Source organism: Arctopsyche grandis, chromosome 2 (assembly GCF_051622035.1).
Source record: "Arctopsyche grandis isolate Sample6627 chromosome 2, ASM5162203v2, whole genome shotgun sequence".
Lineage (NCBI taxonomy): Eukaryota > Metazoa > Arthropoda > Insecta > Trichoptera > Hydropsychidae > Arctopsyche > Arctopsyche grandis.
Genome location: NC_135356.1, coordinates 1034801 through 1053318, shown reverse-complemented (window position 1 = coordinate 1053318; position 18518 = coordinate 1034801). Strand labels below are relative to the sequence as shown.

The window sequence follows — 18518 nt, the reverse complement described above, 5'->3', positions numbered from 1 at the left end:
CTAATATGTACATATATCTTGCAACAATATAAAATAAACAAAAGAAGTCTATTAATTATGTATTTCTCAAAAACTAGTTCGATCTTCATCGTTCTTAAAATGTCATGCTCACAATCTAAATACCATGCCACAATCTAAATACCATGCCACAATCTAAATACCATGCCACAATCTAAATACCATGCCACAATCTAAAATACTCAGCAGCTAGGGATTTCCAACGAGAAATTCTACTATAATTATAAATTCAGCAATTCTGGTGTAAACCAGTCTTTATAAACATTGACACGGATTACACGACCCATATTCAATGCATTTTTTTCAATGCTACCTGGAAAGGCTTATCGGGTAGTATTCTTGTTTATTTTTTACATACTCAAAAAACAACGACTATCGGTGTATTTCAGGCTCATGGGATTGTTGGCAAAACGCCGATTGGCGTTGGTCAGTATTCAAAAGGTTAAAGCAGGCTGAAAAATCGAGCAAGTGTTCATAACGAACCCCAGATATCTGAAAGAAAAAAACAGTCCAGTAGAGATCGATTTTTGGGAGGGAAAGTAGGATTTAATTGAGTCGAAACTACCAATCTTTCAACTGCTGGTAAAAGACTAAGCCACCGGTAACAACTCGGTGCTCATAGTAGTAAAATATAATAATATTTCCGTACATTCAATTTCAGCCCATTAATTTTTAATGCGGTTGAACTAAACCAAATTAACCAGCAGCTTGGACTAGTGGTTAGGATATATGCAACAAATTGGCAACCTTTACCCATTTCTCGCGATTTTCACTGATTCGTATAAAAATCCTGCAAATTTGTCCATAAGTGTCTCGTAAATTTCGAGTTTCTAAGTATCTCGAAATTTGACGATTTATATAAAAAAAAAATGCTCCGAAAATGTAAGTTTATCAAAAATTTGTCAAAATTTATCCATAGGTGTCTCTATGATGCTTTGTTGAAATTATTCTAAAAATTGTATACCGATGTTTTTAATTAATTGGCCAGGAAGGCGCATTGGGATTTAACTTAAAAATGTATGATACATATGTGGTAGCCAACCTTTTGGAGGACATAGCACTCAAAGAAGATGAGTTTTAGCACTATTTGTTCAACTCAACTCGATTTGTTCGAAGAAATATATACAATATATACAAAATTGTTAGTTTCTAAAAGCTTTATTATTGTAAACTCCTCAAAAGAGGTGCCGAGCAGAGAGTCGAGTTTGTAACCAATAGCAACGGCAGTGACAACTCAGACAACACACAAGCTCGCTTCGTACAATATCATCAGGCTCAAAATAATAAAAATGCGTACAGTTCCCAAGTGGATTAACAAGATTCACGAGGCGGAAAAGACTGAATACTCTTGGTAATACTCACAATGCTCATATCTTGATTAATAAGCTTTGTACTAATTATTTAAAATGGCAGGCTAGCCTTGGAGTGTATGACGAAATGTCAAAAATGTCAACATACTCCATATCGATCGAAAGTACAGCCTAGTTTTAATACTTGTATTGATTGCATATACATAAATAGTATGCACCTTTATTTATTGTTTTCAGCGTGCAGAGTCTGTGCTATAGTCCCGATGGTACCCAGATGATAGTGGCGGCTAGTGAGCGGGTCATGGTATACGATCCTCAAGACGGCTCCTTGATCAGGCTGCTGAGAGGCCACAAGGACACTGTGTACTGCGTAGCTTATGCTAAGGACGGTCGAAAGTTTGCATCGGGGGGCGCCGACAAGATAGTCATAATCTGGACGTCGAAACTTGAAGGAGTGCTTAAATATTCGTACGTATTTGTGTACATGATTTGAGTAGTGCGAATCAAATGACATAATATGTTATCTTTTCAGACACAACGAACCGCTGCAGTGTTTGGCCTACAATCCAATAACTCACCAGTTGACCTCGTGTGCCGTCTCCGACATTGCGTTTTGGTCTAATGAAGTTAAGGCTGTACAGAAACACCGTGTCAACGGGTCCGGGAGAATCACATGTTGCTCGTGGTCGTTGGACGGGCAATTGTTGGCCGTAGGCTTGTCTAACGGCTTTGTTTCAATAAGGGATAAGGTATATATGTACACATGTATGTCTACAAGATACGGTTAATCAGGGCACCATTTTAAAGATTGAAATAAATCAAGGGGACTGAATGTAAAAATGATAATTCTTTACAATTGTACTACAATTAACTGTATGTATTTCAATTTGAGCTGTTTGGAATTTTAACGTGTGATTTTGAATTGAATTCATATGTAATTTGTAATTAAAACTAAAACTTTTTGTCTGTTGTATTGTAAAAAATGTGATGCTATTTTGAAAAGTTGCCAATAATGCCTAAAAAGAATATGAAAATGGGAAGAAAACTGCATTAATGATCAAATTTGACCAAACTGTGAACTTATCTCAATTTCGCTTTGAGGTTACGGTAATATTGCTTTAATTTTATAAGTTATGTACATAAGTGGCCAGTAGTTATATAATATTTGAAATTCAGTAAAAACACAGCGAATGCTTTACTTATTTTATTATATACATATGTGCCATGACAGGAATTACCCCAAAGTGACACATATGGTTTGCTACGATTGTACTTTAAATACAATATATAAGCATTTTATACAATGCGAATTCATATAAACATCCACAGTGACATCTATGGAGAAATTTTTGCAGCATTTTATAATCAAATTGTCGAATTTTAAGACGCTGAATAACTTGAGATTAGCAAGAGAGATAGGAAAGGAGATGCTAATTTTACATGAACCGTTTCAATGAAAATCAGAAAAATTGGCAAACTCTGATAAGAAACGATGGACCTCAAGTCACACACCAAGGTCTGGCCAGCAGCGGGGCTGTAGTGGGAATCGAAACTGTAACATTATGTATGTATGTATGTATGTAGGTAGCATTTGTAAGATTCGAATATAATTCGAATTTGCGAGAAACTGAGGAAGAAGATAACAACTTATTGCATTCGTCACAACAATTAAGATAGAAAAATTGGAAAATTCTAATAGGAGATGGTCGTTCTGTGTTTTTTTAATAACCGTCGACTTGACCTCTCTACTGGTATGCAATAGCTCTGCTAGTGAGTGCACTATGCTAATAAACTGCTATTTTCGGCTAGAATATTTCTGACAATTAAATAGATTACTATGTTAAATCGGTGGCTAATAATTTATTTATTTATTTATTTGGAAAATTTACAGTTTATTAAGTTACATAGATTGATAGTAAAAAAAATATAATTATGTTAAGTAAACCATTAATAATTTTCACATTTAGGTAAAAAAAAGAAAAGCTCAAACATTTAAAATAAGAAAAGAGTAGGAAAATAAAGCACATGGAAATAAGGAACATGGAAAGTACACAGAATAAAATATAGCAATGTAATAAAAATAAGATAAATTGTAAAACGTAAATAGAATTGGCAATTGATGAGTACGTAGTGATAGACGTGTAGATATCTAGAAGCATAAATATCAGCAGTTATGTGTATATGAATATAAATATACACATACATACTTGCATCCATAGAAGCGATACGGAATTACCGAGCAAATAATAATATGTATAACTTGTTGACTAATTTAAGTTATTCAGCTACTCACCAATTATGTAAATACAGACAGTTTGCTTTGATCAGACTTTGCAGTTTGATAGTGATAGGATCGTTGAATGGTTTCCGAGATAATTTAAATATGAACAAGTGTTTGTTTGTGTGTTTCAGAATTGTGAAGAGAGGTTGAAAATTAGTCGAGAGGGTTGTCCCGTGTGGTCGGTGCTTTGGACGGAGAGTGCTCTTCTGGTCGGAGATTGGTCGGAGACGCTTTCGTTTTACAACGCGTCCGGTCAGCAAGTTATGAAGGATCGTCCTATTGGTAATTTGCGTTATGTGTTATAATTGCACTCGTTTCATTACTGTTTGAATAATTTTTGTATGATTACTTGTAATTGAAGCGACACTATTTACATACATACATCTTTAAAAACTCTTCCATACTTCTTTATGCTGATGACACAAAAATTTATAAACCTATTTACACTATAGACGATTGTTATAAACTGCAAAAAGATTTGGATAGATTTGCTATATATTGTTTAAATAGTGACCGTTTTCTAAATCCTGAAAAATGTTCTATTTTGAAAATTTTACCAGAAAAAAATCTAATGTCACTTATCATTACCATTTAAACCATTCAATTCTAAATACATCCTATTAAGGATCTTGGTGTTATTTTTAATAATAAACTCGATTACTTTGAACATATTTCCTTCATTACTAATAAAGCATATAAATCTCTTGGATTCCTACTCCGCTCAACTAAACCCATTGATGATCCTCATGTACTTAATTTACTTTATTTTTCCCTTGTAAGGTCTCACCTTGAATTTGGCTCAATTATCTTGTTCACCTTTTTATATATCCCATTTTAATTGTATTGAAAAAGTTCAACTAAAATTTATCAAATCCTTACGCTACCGTTTTCCTATCTACGCCCATACTTTTAACAGTCTTTCTATCAGACGACGACTCTCTGATGCTACGTTCCTTTTTATACTCCTAAATGGTTTTCTTGGTTGTCCCGATGTCCGGAGTAAGGTTGATTTCAGGATCCCAGTTAGGTATTCTAGACACTCTTTTCACTTGATACTTTCAGAACCAATTCCCTAAAATATTCCTATCTACAGCGTGTTTATCGTATGTTTAACGGGGAGCTGAATGATGTTGATCTATTCGGTATTTCCTTGCATCAAATCAGGACTGCCATCAGGAGAGTCTTGATTGGTTGATTCATTCTCTATTTCTATTATATACATATGTAATCTTTATCCAATATTACATCACTTCATGTTTAGTTATGTACTGTTCTATTTAGTCATGTTTTAGTTTTATTCATTTGTTTGTCTCTATGTACCATTTTATGTAATTTGTAAAAAAATATAATTGGGCCCAGATGTTATTTTATTTTGTTACATTTATTCTTTATTTTTATGCATTTCTACATTTGTTGTCTGTTGATTTTTTTCAATAAATAAATAAATACAGACATGTATGTATAATGCGAATTAAGCAGCTTTTGCTCGGCGAATTATTTATTGATCGTATTTTTATACTTAATATAAAGCTGAATTTGTATACTTTTTTTCCAACTTTCACCTGCCCGAGCAACGCTGGCTATAATTAACTATTTATTTTAATGTGAATTGATTTGATTTTCAGGTTTGATGCCGGTGTGTTTGAATAGACTGGGCGAGTTGATTTTAGTGTGTGGCGTAAAAGGTTGGATCATCACCACCCTTGAAGGCGTTCCTGTACTGAAAAATTCCCAACAATGGGTCTGGTCCATAGAGCACTGCGACAACACCAACACTATAGTGAGTCCACAGACTAACTTGACAGATTTATTTCAAAAAGTTGGTTGCCCTTAACAATTTGTCATCCGACAGGCTCTGGGATGCTTGGACGGCACACTATGGTGCTATCAAATCGTCTTCAATAAAGTACACGGCTTGTACCACGAGAAGTATGCATACCGGGAGAATTTAACCGACGTCATAATTCACCACCTGACGTCGGGCACCAAAGTCAAAATCAAGTGCCACGACAAGGTGCAGAAGATAGCTATTTATAAACATCGTTTAGCCGTGAGTTTCTATTTTAGCAAGCCTCAACTTCAATATCAGACTTAAATATGTATAGTGTCCTTAGAGCAGTGCTACTCAAACTATGGTCTGCGGCCCATTACCGTCCGTCGGCAAACAAGTAAATAACAAATTAAAACAATAGCTTATGGATAACGTTGCATCATCTCATCCATTTTTGCCATGGAGTGATATATTGGTTAATTTAGAAGATAAAATAATTGAAGAATTAAAAAAGTGTTTTGAAACCACAACTTCACTTGCGTCCTTTTGAATCAAATTGAAAGCACAAATCTTCCCAGATCTTTAATACCGTGCACTGAAAACTCTTTTACCTTTGCGAGACTGATTTCTCAACCATGAGTTTAATTAAGACAAAACATCTTAATAGTGTGAATATTCATGATCCATTATGTGTGGAATTGTCTTCGATAAAACCACGACTGGATAAGTTGTCTAATAACAAACAAGCTCATGTCTCATTAGTTTTTTTTTTTTCATTTTTATCTAAGTACATACATATGTATATGATATATACATATTGTACTTTGAAGTGAATGTACATACATATATGTTACAGTCGGAAGTGTATTTTCAGTTGTAATATATTCCAACTGGCGTTTTAGGTCATTCATATACGAATACAATTGCAAGCGCAAATACACTTTCAACAATGTGCGCCAGTTGTAATTAGGGATCCCAAATATTCGAATATCGAATAGTAGTTTTAAGAAGTTCAAGATATTATTAAGATAAAATTTTAAGAGAATCATTATCTGGAACATAAAATAGAACTAAATGTGCTGTAGATTGAAATTAAAAAAAAAAATAAGTTCGTATAAAAAGTATTCGAATATTTAGATTTGGGATCCCTAGTTGTAATATAACAGTTGAGTTTTGACAGCTGTGATGTTATTATTGTATGTAGTCGAAATATATTACAACTGGAAGATACACCTCAATTGTAACATATACACAATACAACGGTATTTTTTTTAAATGACGTCACGTTTTTTTGTGACAACTACAAATTTCAATCTTTCGATTGATTTTAATATTTAAAACATGTGCTCTAAAGATATGATTTGAGTCATTGTGATTTAAGAAAATTATTATACATACAGGTACAACTGCCCGAGCGTATAGTCATATATGAGCAGAGCGATACTGACGGTATGCTGTATCGCGTCAAGGAGAAGATACCCCAGAAAGCCGAATGTTCGTTGCTGGTGGCGACAAGCAGTGCTCTTCTGCTGTGCCAAGACGCCAAGCTGTTGATGATCGGAGGCAAGAATCTGGCATCGTGGAATGTGCCCGCTTCGATAAGATACGTGAAAGTTACTACGGTTCAAAATAAAGAAGCACTATTGTTGGGACTCGCCAATGGAGAGGTCCGCAATTTACATATCTATTTGTTATATACGTATGTATTTTCAGAGCAATGTGTATAAACTTGTACTAACGTGGGTCAGCGTTATTTTTACCGAAGAAATGCATCGCTTGGCAGTTTTCAATTAACCGGAATGACTCGTAACGGCAATTGAGATCATTTTCTATATCCATATTTAGCACATTGTATCGAATTCTTCATTCGTAACACATAGCAAAAAATGCTTGCAGTACTCGAATCGCAACTTGATCGTTTTTTAACATACAAAAATTGAATTTGATGATTTTTTGTCTTTGGTACATAATATCTGTACATTTGTACGTTTATTGAGAATGTTATTTAATACTTAACAGGTTGACTTAATTGTATCAAATTGTTGATTGAATGGAAGTCCATTATAATATTTTATTGATTTTAAAGTTTTCAACTATTTATCTTGTATTTATAGATATGGAAAGTCGACCTGGATGAAGCTTCCATGGAAGTGTTGGTGACTATTGAATCAGCGATCAGGTGCTTCGACTTGAGCTCTTCTAAATCGATGATAGCAATCGTGGACGAAAGCTGTTGTTGTCATGTTTATATGATAGCTACGCAGCAACTTCTTTTCACCGTAAGTCTCATTGTATATTTATTTATTTATTTTACATAGATACATACATATATACGAGGAAGGCATAACAGGTAGACCCCAATGCGCCTTCCTAGACAATTAATTACAAACATTGCACCATTTTTATTACATAAATCGCTGTATTTCGAGAGGCTGAAGAACACAAAATTAACAGTTAATTAATCACAATATTGTACATAAATCAAATTCAGATATTTGTGACATAGTTGGTACGACGATTTTTGCCAATTTGATGGAGGAATTGTTTCAACAATGAAATCAGATAAATTGGCAAACTCTGATAAGAAACGATCGACTTGGAGTCACAAATATCGAAGTCTGACAGTCAGCAGTATTAAAGATTAGCACGGGATCGAACCCGGTAACCTCTCGGTGCTAAACATAAACGCAACCACCGACCATACTGCTGGCTATATGTATATGTAATTGGAGGATTGTAAATAGGTTTTTGAGCTCTTTTTTTCCTATTACGCTGTACATATTAATAACATAATACTATGATTACTAACAAAATTAATTTAAAATTGTAAAATAGAAAATGATCAGTAGATATTAAAATAGATATAAGATGTATTGTGAACACAATTTAGTAATAATAAAAAGCATTTAAAAATAAAATGCTCATAATACATCTAATACATAATTTTAATTAAAGACTCTCTAAAGTCGATGACTTAAAGCAGATTGTGTTTAGGTAATCTGTGTGTTATACCTGAAGGGTATAGACATTTTGTTGTACTGGTTAGTTTGTTGTTAATGTCTGTAACAAACGGAATATTATTTAGTTAGTATATATGGGCGTATTATAAATTGTTTTTAGGGATTTATTTTGTATTATTTGAAGTTTGGAAAGGTTAATGTTCGAGGCGTTGTGCACATTTGTATGAATTTTTTTCCAATAATTGTGAGTGATGTTTTGTATAATGAAAGTTTGTTAAACAGGCGGAAAATGCTTCCTCGGTGTCTTGGCATGCGACGTATGAGGATTTGCTGTGTTTCTCCGGCGGCGGCATGCTTTCGATCAAGCTGGTCCCCTTTCCTGAGTCTTCGCAGCCGGTGATCGGATCAGTTGTCGGATTTCAGAAAGGCCACGTGTTCTGTCTGCAGGCCAATGCCATGCAATCGATAAACGTGCCTCTATCTCATGCGATGCATCAGTACATACAAAATCACATGTTCAAGTATGGACGGTGTCTTTCGTTGTCAGTCGAAATCGTTCGCGTTTTAAAATTTGTTCATTTTTTTAGTGAGGCGTACAACATTGGCTGTCTGGGCGTTCCGAATTCCGATTGGGAGAGTTTGGGTTTTGCGGCTTTGGAAGAATTGTCGTTGAGCGTGGCCAAAAAGGCGTTTCAACGGATCGAGAATGTTTTATTTCTCGAATTGGTCGATGTGTTAGAGGTTTGATTGTTGTAATACTTACATATACTTATTGTTATTTTATTTTATTTAGGCCTAACAGGTCAATTACAAAAATAAGTAAGAGACATTGAATATATGTAGAGTTGCCAACAGGTCTTTTTTTAAGAATTGTCTTTTGTAACACAATTCTTTTGTTCTCTATATTTTTTTATATTACACCCATAATGTCCTCTTTTTCAATTTTGACAATAATTTCACACAGTCCGTACTATATTATAAGAAACTAAGAAACTTTTGCACCAAATTAGCAGTGTATGGATAAATACAGTGTATGGATAATAACAGAGGTGATGAAATTGAGAGTGAGAATGAAGATGATTAAATTCAACAATTCATTTTTAAGCGCACTTTTCAAGTTCCTAACTACATATGTATGTATGTTCCTGTTATTATGAAAGTGGAAGTAACATAATATTTCCTTTGAGATATTTGGACTTTTGTGTAAATTTGTTTTAAAAATTATTGTGAAATTATGATTCTTTCATATACATTATGATTCTTAGCCTTATAGATATAATCTTTCTTGTACTGGTGGAATATTACGATTACCTTGTAAAATAATGGCATTTTTGGTACTATTTCACTTAAATAATAACCTGCACAATTATAACTAAACATTTTTTTGTTAAATGTTCTTTTTTTTTGTCCATGACACTTGGCAACCCTAATTGAATACAATTGAAAGCATAATAAAAAGCTCGGTTTTAATTTGTACTATTATTATTCTAGGAAATGTTAAATCAAGGCGATAATGCATCCAAAGCTCTCTCGGTAGCTGAAGTTTATGCATACCGAGGAAAGTTTATCGACGCTGCACGGCTATACCGATCCAACGGCCAATCACACCGAGCCCTCACAATGTACACGGATCTTAGACTGTTCCACAAGGCTCAAGTTTGTCTTCTTCATATCTGTACAGTTGTATATTAAAATTATTAAACAAAAAAATTAAGAAATAATCCACAGATGGACGAGTTTGTCAATTATTTTATATATACATACATATATTAATTTTTTTCACTTTTTTCTACATCCTTTTAGACCCTGTTTTTAGAGAACTATTTTATATTTGTAGGAATACATGGATTCGGAAGATGTGTCGGATCTTATAAAAAAGAGAGCTGAATGGGCTCAGCATATAAACGAGCCTCGTGTGGCTGCTGAGATGTTTTTGGCAGCCGGAGACATAAAGAGTGCGGCGAATATTATGGCACAGAACGACATGTGAGTTATTATTTAAACGAATAGTGTGCGGTGAACCTTTAGAGAATACATATTTATGTTTTAGGTTGGTCGAAACGGGTCGTAATCTCGATAAGGGTGCGAGCGATAATTTATATGTGGTGGCTCAGGCTTTGATCTCGATCGGTCACTTGGAGTCGGCGACCGAGCTGTATCAAAAATTGGGAGATCAGCATGCAATGGTCAAGATGGCAGTTAAGATGGAAAATTGGGAGCAAGCGTATGGGAACTAGTCTTATTGTGAAGGTCTTCTTCACCACCAGTCCGCCATGTATTGTAGACAGATTCGTCTGTGTTCGGTATTAATACAACTATATGTTGAATGTGGTATTTATTTGGTAGTAACACGTATACACAAGTATGGTTAATTGTTGGTAAAAGTATGTCGTTCAGAGGTCTCTGGATGTGGTAGAGTGTCGCTGGCTCGGCATTCGGCTATGTCCGGCTAGTCTCTGGATACGGTAGAGTGTCGCTGGCTCGGCATTCGGCTATGTTCAGCAAGTCTCTGAATACGGCAGTGTGTTGCTGGCTCGGTCGGCTGGTTGATCTTCCAAGTCCGTGTAGTGAAGTGGTGGCTGGTCAGGAGCTGGATGTCGACTGGTCTGCTGCTTTGTGTCGACGCTTGCTGCTGTGGGTCGACTGGCGTTGTTTGGGTTGTACCTCCTTTTATAGTGTTTCTTGAATCGCCTGATCGATGGTGGTGGTTTGTTGATGCGTAAGAAAGGAATGCACTTTTGTCGAGGCGTAGAATTTTCTGGAACGCTTGATGGAAGTGGTTATTGATGCGTACGAGCATTTAGTTGTTGATGCGTACGAGAGGAATGCTTTCGTCGAGGCGTAGTATTTTCTGGAATGCTTGATGGAAGTGGTCGTACGAGCATTTAGTTGTTGATGCGTACAAGAGGAATGCTTTCGTCGAGGCGTAGTATTTTCTGGAATGCTTGATGGAAGTGGTCGTACGAGCATTTAGTTGTTGATGCGTACAAGAGGAATTTGCTTTCGTCGAGGCGTAGTATTTTCTGGAATACTTGATGGTGTTCCGCTCGATGTATTTTGTTGTTGCGGAATATTCTCGAAGGTTTCGATGACGATGACGACGACGAGATTCCTACAAGCGTTTCAATTGGTCAAACAGAATCCGGAATACAAGGAAGAGGTTTATATACCATATGCACAACAAATGGCTAGGGACAATCATTTTATCGAAGCTCATAAAGGTTCGTACATGGTTACATGAATTTATGTACTACTAGACATTTAAATTTGTACCTTGATATTTATTTTTTATTAATTCATACCAGGAAGGCCTAGCAGGTAACCCCAAATGCGCCTTCCTGGCCAGACACATTGTAGGTACACTTGATACAAGTACTATACAAAGTATGTAAATACATATCAATTAACATCCATTTATGGTCAAATTTGTAAATTTGCAGCATTTTATACAATTCAGTGAAATTCGAGATTGCTTAAAACTCGAGATTTTACGAGAAAATTGGTAAGGTTGCCAATTTGTTGGAACCGTTTCAATAAAAATCAGATAAATTGGCAAACTCGGATTTGAACCCATGACCACTCTGTTCAAAGCATTATATGCTAACCACTAGTCTATTCTGCTGGTTATATTGAACATAATCGAGAATTTCTAAATGTTCTTCATTTGAGTTGTATTTATTCTATAATAGTTTCTTATTTTGTGTTATCGATGTGATATTTTCAGCATACCACATGGGCGGTCAGACGGAATCAGCCGCTAGAGTTTTGGGAGTTCTTATACAAAATGCCATCGCCGAAGAACGTTTCAACGACGCTGCTTACTTGCATTGGTTGCTTGCATCACAATCCTTAGAAATCTCCCAAACTGTGGACGATATTGAGTGGGTTAATTCGAAAAGCTTTGAAATTATTGTTATCGACAGTTGAAATTAACATTTTTCTTCTATTCAATTACAGTCAACAACAGAATTGGATAGAATCGTATAATGAGAATGAAAAATATGCAACAATTTACTTTACTTTTCATATTGTGCATCAGTCTATACACGAAGTGTTTTCAGTTTGCCAACCGGAAACGTTGTTCAACGCGGCTAAAATTGTTCTTTCGCTCGTCGAAAACAATGTTCATCCGCCGAAAGGCATTTCTTTATTGTATCCTTTTCAATCTTATGTAGAGTTTATTTTTAGCATTATTTCATTTTTGAAAATCATGTAAGATATTGCGCCTTGACGGTTTTCAGTTCGGTATATTTGTGTTTAGCAAAACAAGGCAGATTACTAGGCGCAAACAAACTGGCTCGTCAGATGCTGGACAAAATTCAGAACTTGAAAGTACCATTTAAGATACAGGTGAATAAATTAAAACGGTTTAACCCTTTGAATGCTGAAGTCATTTCTGTTGAAAGCCCGCCACGCTACAAACTTCGCCCACATTTCCAATTAGAATTATTTAGAAATCAGGTATAAAATTGAAGTTAATCCAAACAAACTCTAGATAACTACCGCCGGGGATTTCAAGTTTTGTAAAGGTGTGTTTAGACTCTCTAATATATCTTGCAACAAAATATAATAAACAAAAGAAGTTTATTAGTGAATGTATTTTTCCAAAACTAGTTCGATCTTCTTAATTGTTGTTAAAATTGAATGCTTTTAAAATGAATAAAAATCGATTGCGTGACATGTATTGGGATAATACCGGTATATTAAATACGTGATGCTTCTTCCAATAATCACCTATTCGGTCCAATCTGATTGTTCCCATGTGCAACTAGAGACCAAGGCAAAATCTGAAATACTCATCAATTAGGGATTTCCATCGGGTAATTCTGCTATGGTTATAAATTCAGAAATTCCGGTGTAAATGAGTGTTTATAAACGTAGACAAAGCAATTGCACGGATTACACGACTGATTTTTAATGCTACCGGGAAAGGCTTAACAGGTATTATTCTTGTTTATTTTATGCATGCAAAATGTACAAAGCACATTGGCATTCTTCAGGCCCAAGGACTTGTCGGCAAAACGCTGATCAGCGTTGGTCAGCATTGAAAGGGTTAATAGTGTTTCGCAAACCCAACATAAAAAATATTATATATCAGACAAGTGTTATTTTCAAAAAATCATTTGTTGTCTGCTTCATGAGCTGCTTTTCTTCTACATACATATGTTGCTCTAGTATTTCTTTTGAACTAAAATGTTTTAAAAGAAAATCTTAGATAATATTGAGCAACAAAAAAATGAACGAAGCGGAGATTATTCAATCTTTACTAGTGTGACCCACAATGATTTTGAGTTAAAGACGGTAAAACTCAAAAATCTGTAAAAATTGCGCATATTTTAAACGCTCATATCTTTTAAACGGGAAGAAAGGAACAAAAATCATCATCATATTCGAATTCAATGGGTTAAACTTAGTAAAGATTGATTGGTCTCCGCTCTGGTGAAGATCCGAAAGATCACAAAATTAGCTTTTGAAAATACTCTTCCTCTAAATATTCATTATTTTTGTTGCTAATTTCTCTACATATGTAGATTGATTTCTTGATACCATCCTTTTCAGAAATCAGTAACCATCTGTGATATTTATTTGATTGCAGGAAAATGTAGAAGTTTTGACATTGCTCTCACGAGCTGGATTGAACGATAGTAACGAGGTTACGCCGTTGTGCTACAGATGTTCACATTGTGGCGGCTCGCTTATACGACATGGTCGAATTTGGTTGCCTTCCTGCGAGTGGGAACCAACTCGGCTGGGTTCGGAGAGCTACTACTCACTCTGTCTTCAGCTGTCATATAATAAACACGTGCATTAACATGCCAGTCGTCTCATTCGTTCATCCTCCATACTGGTGACCCCCGACATCGAGCCACGCAGCCTCGATCAATTTCAACATGCCGCTCATCCCTGCCTCGCCGAGCCAGGCGGGGAAGCTACCCGCCGCGCCCCCATCGCCATCAACACGCGTCGCGGCCCGCGGGTGACAATAAACGAGCAGACACGGCTACCTATCTACCTACCTACCTACCGACGTCCAGCCACAACGTCGATGACAGGTGCTTACAAAAATGGGGGAGCGAATGAGACGACGATCTTGACAGCTGGATGTGGAGTCATGCGCGATCCACTACACATAGAACGGTCATCCAGCACCACAAGACATACACCACCTCAGCACCATCATCATCATCATCATCATCAAGGCCCCGTCCGTCCCCACGAGCGTCGTCACGCCGAGACGGGCGGTAGCGCTACAACACCTCCACGAGCCACAACGACTCACAGTCCAGCTCGGAGTATCATCAACCACATCGATGCCCCTGCCGCCCCCGCCGCCCCACCAACCGACATCAGCCTCGGAAGAGCGGCGCCGCCGCAGCATCGCATCGCGCGACCATCGGACCAGCCACCGTCCTGCTCGCGACGTCACCGCCCTCGAATCTACCGACCATTCAGGGCGGTACACCTATGTACACAGCGGATGACCCACGTCAACAATTTTTTTCTCCCCACGTAATAATTTTTTCTCTTTGTGTAACAATAATTTTTTTCTTTTGGTAAAATTTGTTTCTTTGTAATTTTGGTATCGCTGATGCTGGGGGGGGAGTGATGTGGCGGCTCGCTTATACGACATGGTCGAGTTTGGTTGCCTTCCTGCGAGTGGGAACCAACTCGGCTGGGTTCGGAGAGCTACTACTCACTCTGTCTTCAGCTGTCATATAATAAACACGTGCATTAACATGCCAGTCGTCTCATTCGTTCATCCTCCATAACATCATTTCACACCACTTTCAACAGTTTGCAACTACTGCGGACATAATTTGTACCATTCGTTTCTTACATTCGGTTAGTTGATGTTATGTGAAATTTTTCATTTTTTCATTTGGTATAGAAGTGGTTATTAATGTTTTAGAAATATTACCGTTGGTCGCATTCACTATAGAGGACGACATAACCGTGGAGGAGGCTTTACAGTTGATAGAATCTGATGTGTCTTCTCTCGAAGCTCGGCCAAACGACCAAGAAAATTCTCAGATATTGCGAATAGAGAATTTGTCTAATCTCAAAGACGTGTTCTCAAACAAATCGTTTGAAGTAAGTAAATATTTAATAGTATCTCAACGATTAGCATTTCAAATGAAAAGTAAATATAGTACATAATTATAACATATATGTATAAGTGAGGTCAATTAATTCATATTTTCAATGTTTTTTTATAGGATGATAAGAATGGTAAAGTTGTGTGCAACCGAGAAGATTTGAAAATATTACAGCCATTATCTGTGATAGTCATCAATCGTCCAAAACCATTGGAAACGTTATTTTTTCGCAACGTTATGCCCGACTTACACATACAGTATTGCCCTCATTGTTACAAGGTTTATATCAATATTGAATGGGGACTTAAATATGTACGAGTATACCATAAAACAACAACGTCGGTTTGTTTTTGTTTCAGCTATTTTACGTGGATGATTTGGAATCGCAGCTGATTTCTAAAGCACTCTGCTCATTTTGTCGTAGTGAACTGATTGACGGGAATGGCACTGAACCGTTAAAATCCATTATTTCATCTTCGTCATTCTCTCTTGAATGAAAATTTTTGGAATGGAAGAAAGATATACTGTTAATCAAGAAAGCAATCGAAGAGGTCTGCACATAAATATAAAGAAGACGAAATTTATGCTATGTAGTTGACAAAATGCAAACAGACACCGGTGATCTAAACGTTGTATCTAGAGGTGTTAGAAAGAGTTAAAATATTTAAATACCTGAGAACTTGGTTAAATTAAGAGCTTGACCCAGATGAAAACTTAAGAATCCACATCGAGATGGCTAGAACAGTGTTCATCAACAATAAACAAGCATCACAATCTTCGTACGCGTTTGAGATTCGCAAAGAGTGCTGCTATCTGGATGCAAAACGAGGACTCTGAAGACCAGAATGATCAGCCGTATCGAAGCTTTTGAGATGTGGGTCAACAGGCGTATGCTGAAGATCCCATGGACCAAAAAAGTCACAAATGAAGCTGTCCTCAGCATGATACGGAGAGGCAGGAAACTTGTTTCTGTCATCAAGTGGAGACAGATGGAGTACCTCGGACGCATGATACAGGGTTCAAAATACGAATTTTTCCGTTTGATTATCATGGGAAAAATAGAAGGTAGAAAATGGATTGGAAGGAAGAAGTTGTCGTGGACTGATATGAGCGCTGAAGAGCTGTTCCAAACCGTTGAATCGAAGAAGAAGTCACCACTAACAGTAATTTTTTTCTTCAATAGATTTTCAACATCTCATTCATATTTTTATGTTTTTTTCCATATTTTTAAAAGAAAAAAAAATAGACTAAGTGGTATTTGTATTATATTTACATTTATTAAAATATATAATAAAAAATTGAGTGGCACATTTTTGGAAAATTTGTAATTATTCCATGTAATTATTGTGTGTTGAATTACATTATAAATTTATTTTCATAAAGTTGTTTTATTTAAAATTTTTGTGATATCCATCTACACCAGCGGTTTCCAAACTGGGAGGCGCGCCTCCCACGGGAGGCGCGGACTATTGCCAGGGGAGGCGCCAAAACTTTTTAATAAAAAAATAATTTTCATACCATAATATCTACAAATAAATAAAACTTCATATCGTAGCTTAACAGTAAAAATTCAATGCATGAATGTTTATTTTCATTTTTATATACACATTTAATTAGCAACCTTTCTCGAAGAAAACCTCTAGATAATTAAATTGTTAAACTTGCCTATTTGGTTGAAATTTTTGGAAAATTGAGGTGTTTAAATAAATCAATGCAGGGATCACAAATACATCCACTTGTTCAAAAAGACAAAGTAAAAGCTTTCATTAAAAAGTTGAAGTTATGGAAATCAAATTTACAAAAGAATGATTTGGATATGTTTTCACTTTCCAAAGATTTCTGGGCCACAGCCAATATTGAAACAAGTAAAAATCTTTTTACTTACCACTTGGATGGTTTAGTGCTGCATTTTTCCAATTATTTCAAAGACCTTGATTTCTCAAAGTTTTTGTGTATACAGAATCCATTTAACTACAATGAAGAAGGCGAATTCGAACTGACAACTATCGAAAAAGAAAAATTGATAGAATTATCATGCGATAGCTCACTAAAACAAAAGTTTCAAAATGAAACCATAATTAAATTTTGGATGAATCTTAGTGGAGAGTATGAATCTTTGTATTGCAAAGCAATGCAAGTGTTTCTACCGAAAAGGAGTTACGAGTGGCACTCTCCATATTGCCCCCAAGATTTGATAAACTTTGTGCCAAAAAACAACAACATCATTCGCATTTAATTTTGATGTGATAGATGTAGTTTAATTAGTAATTTAATATAATAATAAATATACGTGTTCGTATAAATTTATGTTATAGCAAAACCTTTTTATTATTCTGTCTATTGTAGTGTTCAGTATTTTTTTTTAAATAAAGGTTTATTATTTAAAACGTGTATATATTATTATATATATTAAAAAATAAAAGGTAGGGAGGCGCGGAAAAAAATTTGCAGCTGCGACTAGCAGCTGCAAAATCAAACGATGAGTTCAAGGGGGCAAAAAATTGAAAAATAAAAAAAAAGGAAACTATTGAACCTATTGAGTTCTATAAGTGGCACTCTCCTCAATGTGACCCGTTTGTTCAATAAAGCGAGCATGTGCTACTAAGTAGGTTATCCGGGTATATAAATTTTCAAGTATTAACGTAAAAATTCAAAATCTTTTTCAGTCACATTAAAAATATTCAAATCCAAATAAACATAAAACAGCGATCCACTAGTTCGAGTTTATAGCTCGTAATTTTACCGATTTAAAATTCAGCACATTTCCAATTAACCATTTTAAACGAAAAAAAAAATAATGCAGCCAGAAAACTATTCCAATAAACATGTTTCAATAGAAAATACTCAATATAAAATAGTAATAACAGTGGGAAAAAATCCCAAGTGAAAATACGTACTTTTGACTTTTGATTTGAACTGGACGACTGCTTAGAGAGATTTGAAAGCTGAAAAGTACTACAAATGAAAGATAAAATACCCGACTATAGATTCCAATATTCATTTTGAACAGAAAATTGACAGATTTTGAGACAACGACCGATCTCCGATATATCTCCGAATCTCGAACCAATCAACATTTTT

The 18518-nt window shown here is 35.6% G+C and overlaps 3 protein-coding genes across 3 annotated transcripts; all 3 read left to right on the top strand.

Moving 5' to 3' along the window:
• The first annotated feature begins 1249 nt into the window (after window positions 1–1249).
• Window positions 1250–11693, top strand: LOC143922806 (intraflagellar transport protein 122 homolog). The gene is made up of 14 exons (XM_077446137.1): window positions 1250–1369; window positions 1566–1796; window positions 1861–2077; window positions 3741–3891; window positions 5235–5389; window positions 5462–5659; window positions 6781–7047; window positions 7495–7659; window positions 8525–8533; window positions 8611–8861; window positions 8928–9081; window positions 9832–9996; window positions 10178–10326; window positions 10391–11693. The coding sequence occupies exons 1-14, from the start codon at window positions 1308–1310 to the stop codon at window positions 10575–10577; spliced, it is 2361 nt and encodes a 786-aa protein (XP_077302263.1). The 5' UTR covers window positions 1250–1307; the 3' UTR covers window positions 10578–11693.
• A 296-nt stretch (window positions 11694–11989) lies between these two features.
• Window positions 11990–15072, top strand: LOC143922462 (intraflagellar transport protein 122 homolog). Its single transcript, XM_077445706.1, has 4 exons — window positions 11990–12221; window positions 12298–12492; window positions 12582–12690; window positions 13937–15072. The coding sequence occupies exons 1-4, from the start codon at window positions 12073–12075 to the stop codon at window positions 14150–14152; spliced, it is 669 nt and encodes a 222-aa protein (XP_077301832.1). The 5' UTR covers window positions 11990–12072; the 3' UTR covers window positions 14153–15072.
• A 119-nt stretch (window positions 15073–15191) lies between these two features.
• LOC143922804 (intraflagellar transport protein 122 homolog) lies at window positions 15192–16666 on the top strand. The gene is made up of 4 exons (XM_077446135.1): window positions 15192–15198; window positions 15233–15432; window positions 15558–15716; window positions 15797–16666. The coding sequence occupies exons 1-4, from the start codon at window positions 15192–15194 to the stop codon at window positions 15932–15934; spliced, it is 504 nt and encodes a 167-aa protein (XP_077302261.1). The 3' UTR covers window positions 15935–16666.
• The last annotated feature ends 1852 nt before the right edge of the window (window positions 16667–18518 follow it).

Bases quoted from the DNA above. Each gene is read 5' to 3' on its own strand.
- LOC143922806 (XM_077446137.1), top strand. From the start codon at position 1,308: ATGCGTACAGTTCCCAAGTGGATTAACAAGATTCACGAGGCGGAAAAG. The intron at 1,797-1,860 runs GTACGTATTTGT...TTATCTTTTCAG, and splicing joins GAAGGAGTGCTTAAATATTC to ACACAACGAACCGCTGCAGT. The intron at 3,892-5,234 runs GTAATTTGCGTT...TTTGATTTTCAG, and splicing joins TATGAAGGATCGTCCTATTG to GTTTGATGCCGGTGTGTTTG.
- LOC143922462 (XM_077445706.1), top strand. From the start codon at position 12,073: ATGGGCGGTCAGACGGAATCAGCCGCTAGAGTTTTGGGAGTTCTTATA. The intron at 12,493-12,581 runs GTATCCTTTTCA...GACGGTTTTCAG, and splicing joins CCGAAAGGCATTTCTTTATT to TTCGGTATATTTGTGTTTAG. The intron at 12,691-13,936 runs GTGAATAAATTA...ATTTGATTGCAG, and splicing joins AAGTACCATTTAAGATACAG to GAAAATGTAGAAGTTTTGAC.
- LOC143922804 (XM_077446135.1), top strand. The intron at 15,433-15,557 runs GTAAGTAAATAT...GTTTTTTTATAG, and splicing joins TCTCAAACAAATCGTTTGAA to GATGATAAGAATGGTAAAGT. The intron at 15,717-15,796 runs GTTTATATCAAT...TTTTTGTTTCAG, and splicing joins ATTGCCCTCATTGTTACAAG to CTATTTTACGTGGATGATTT.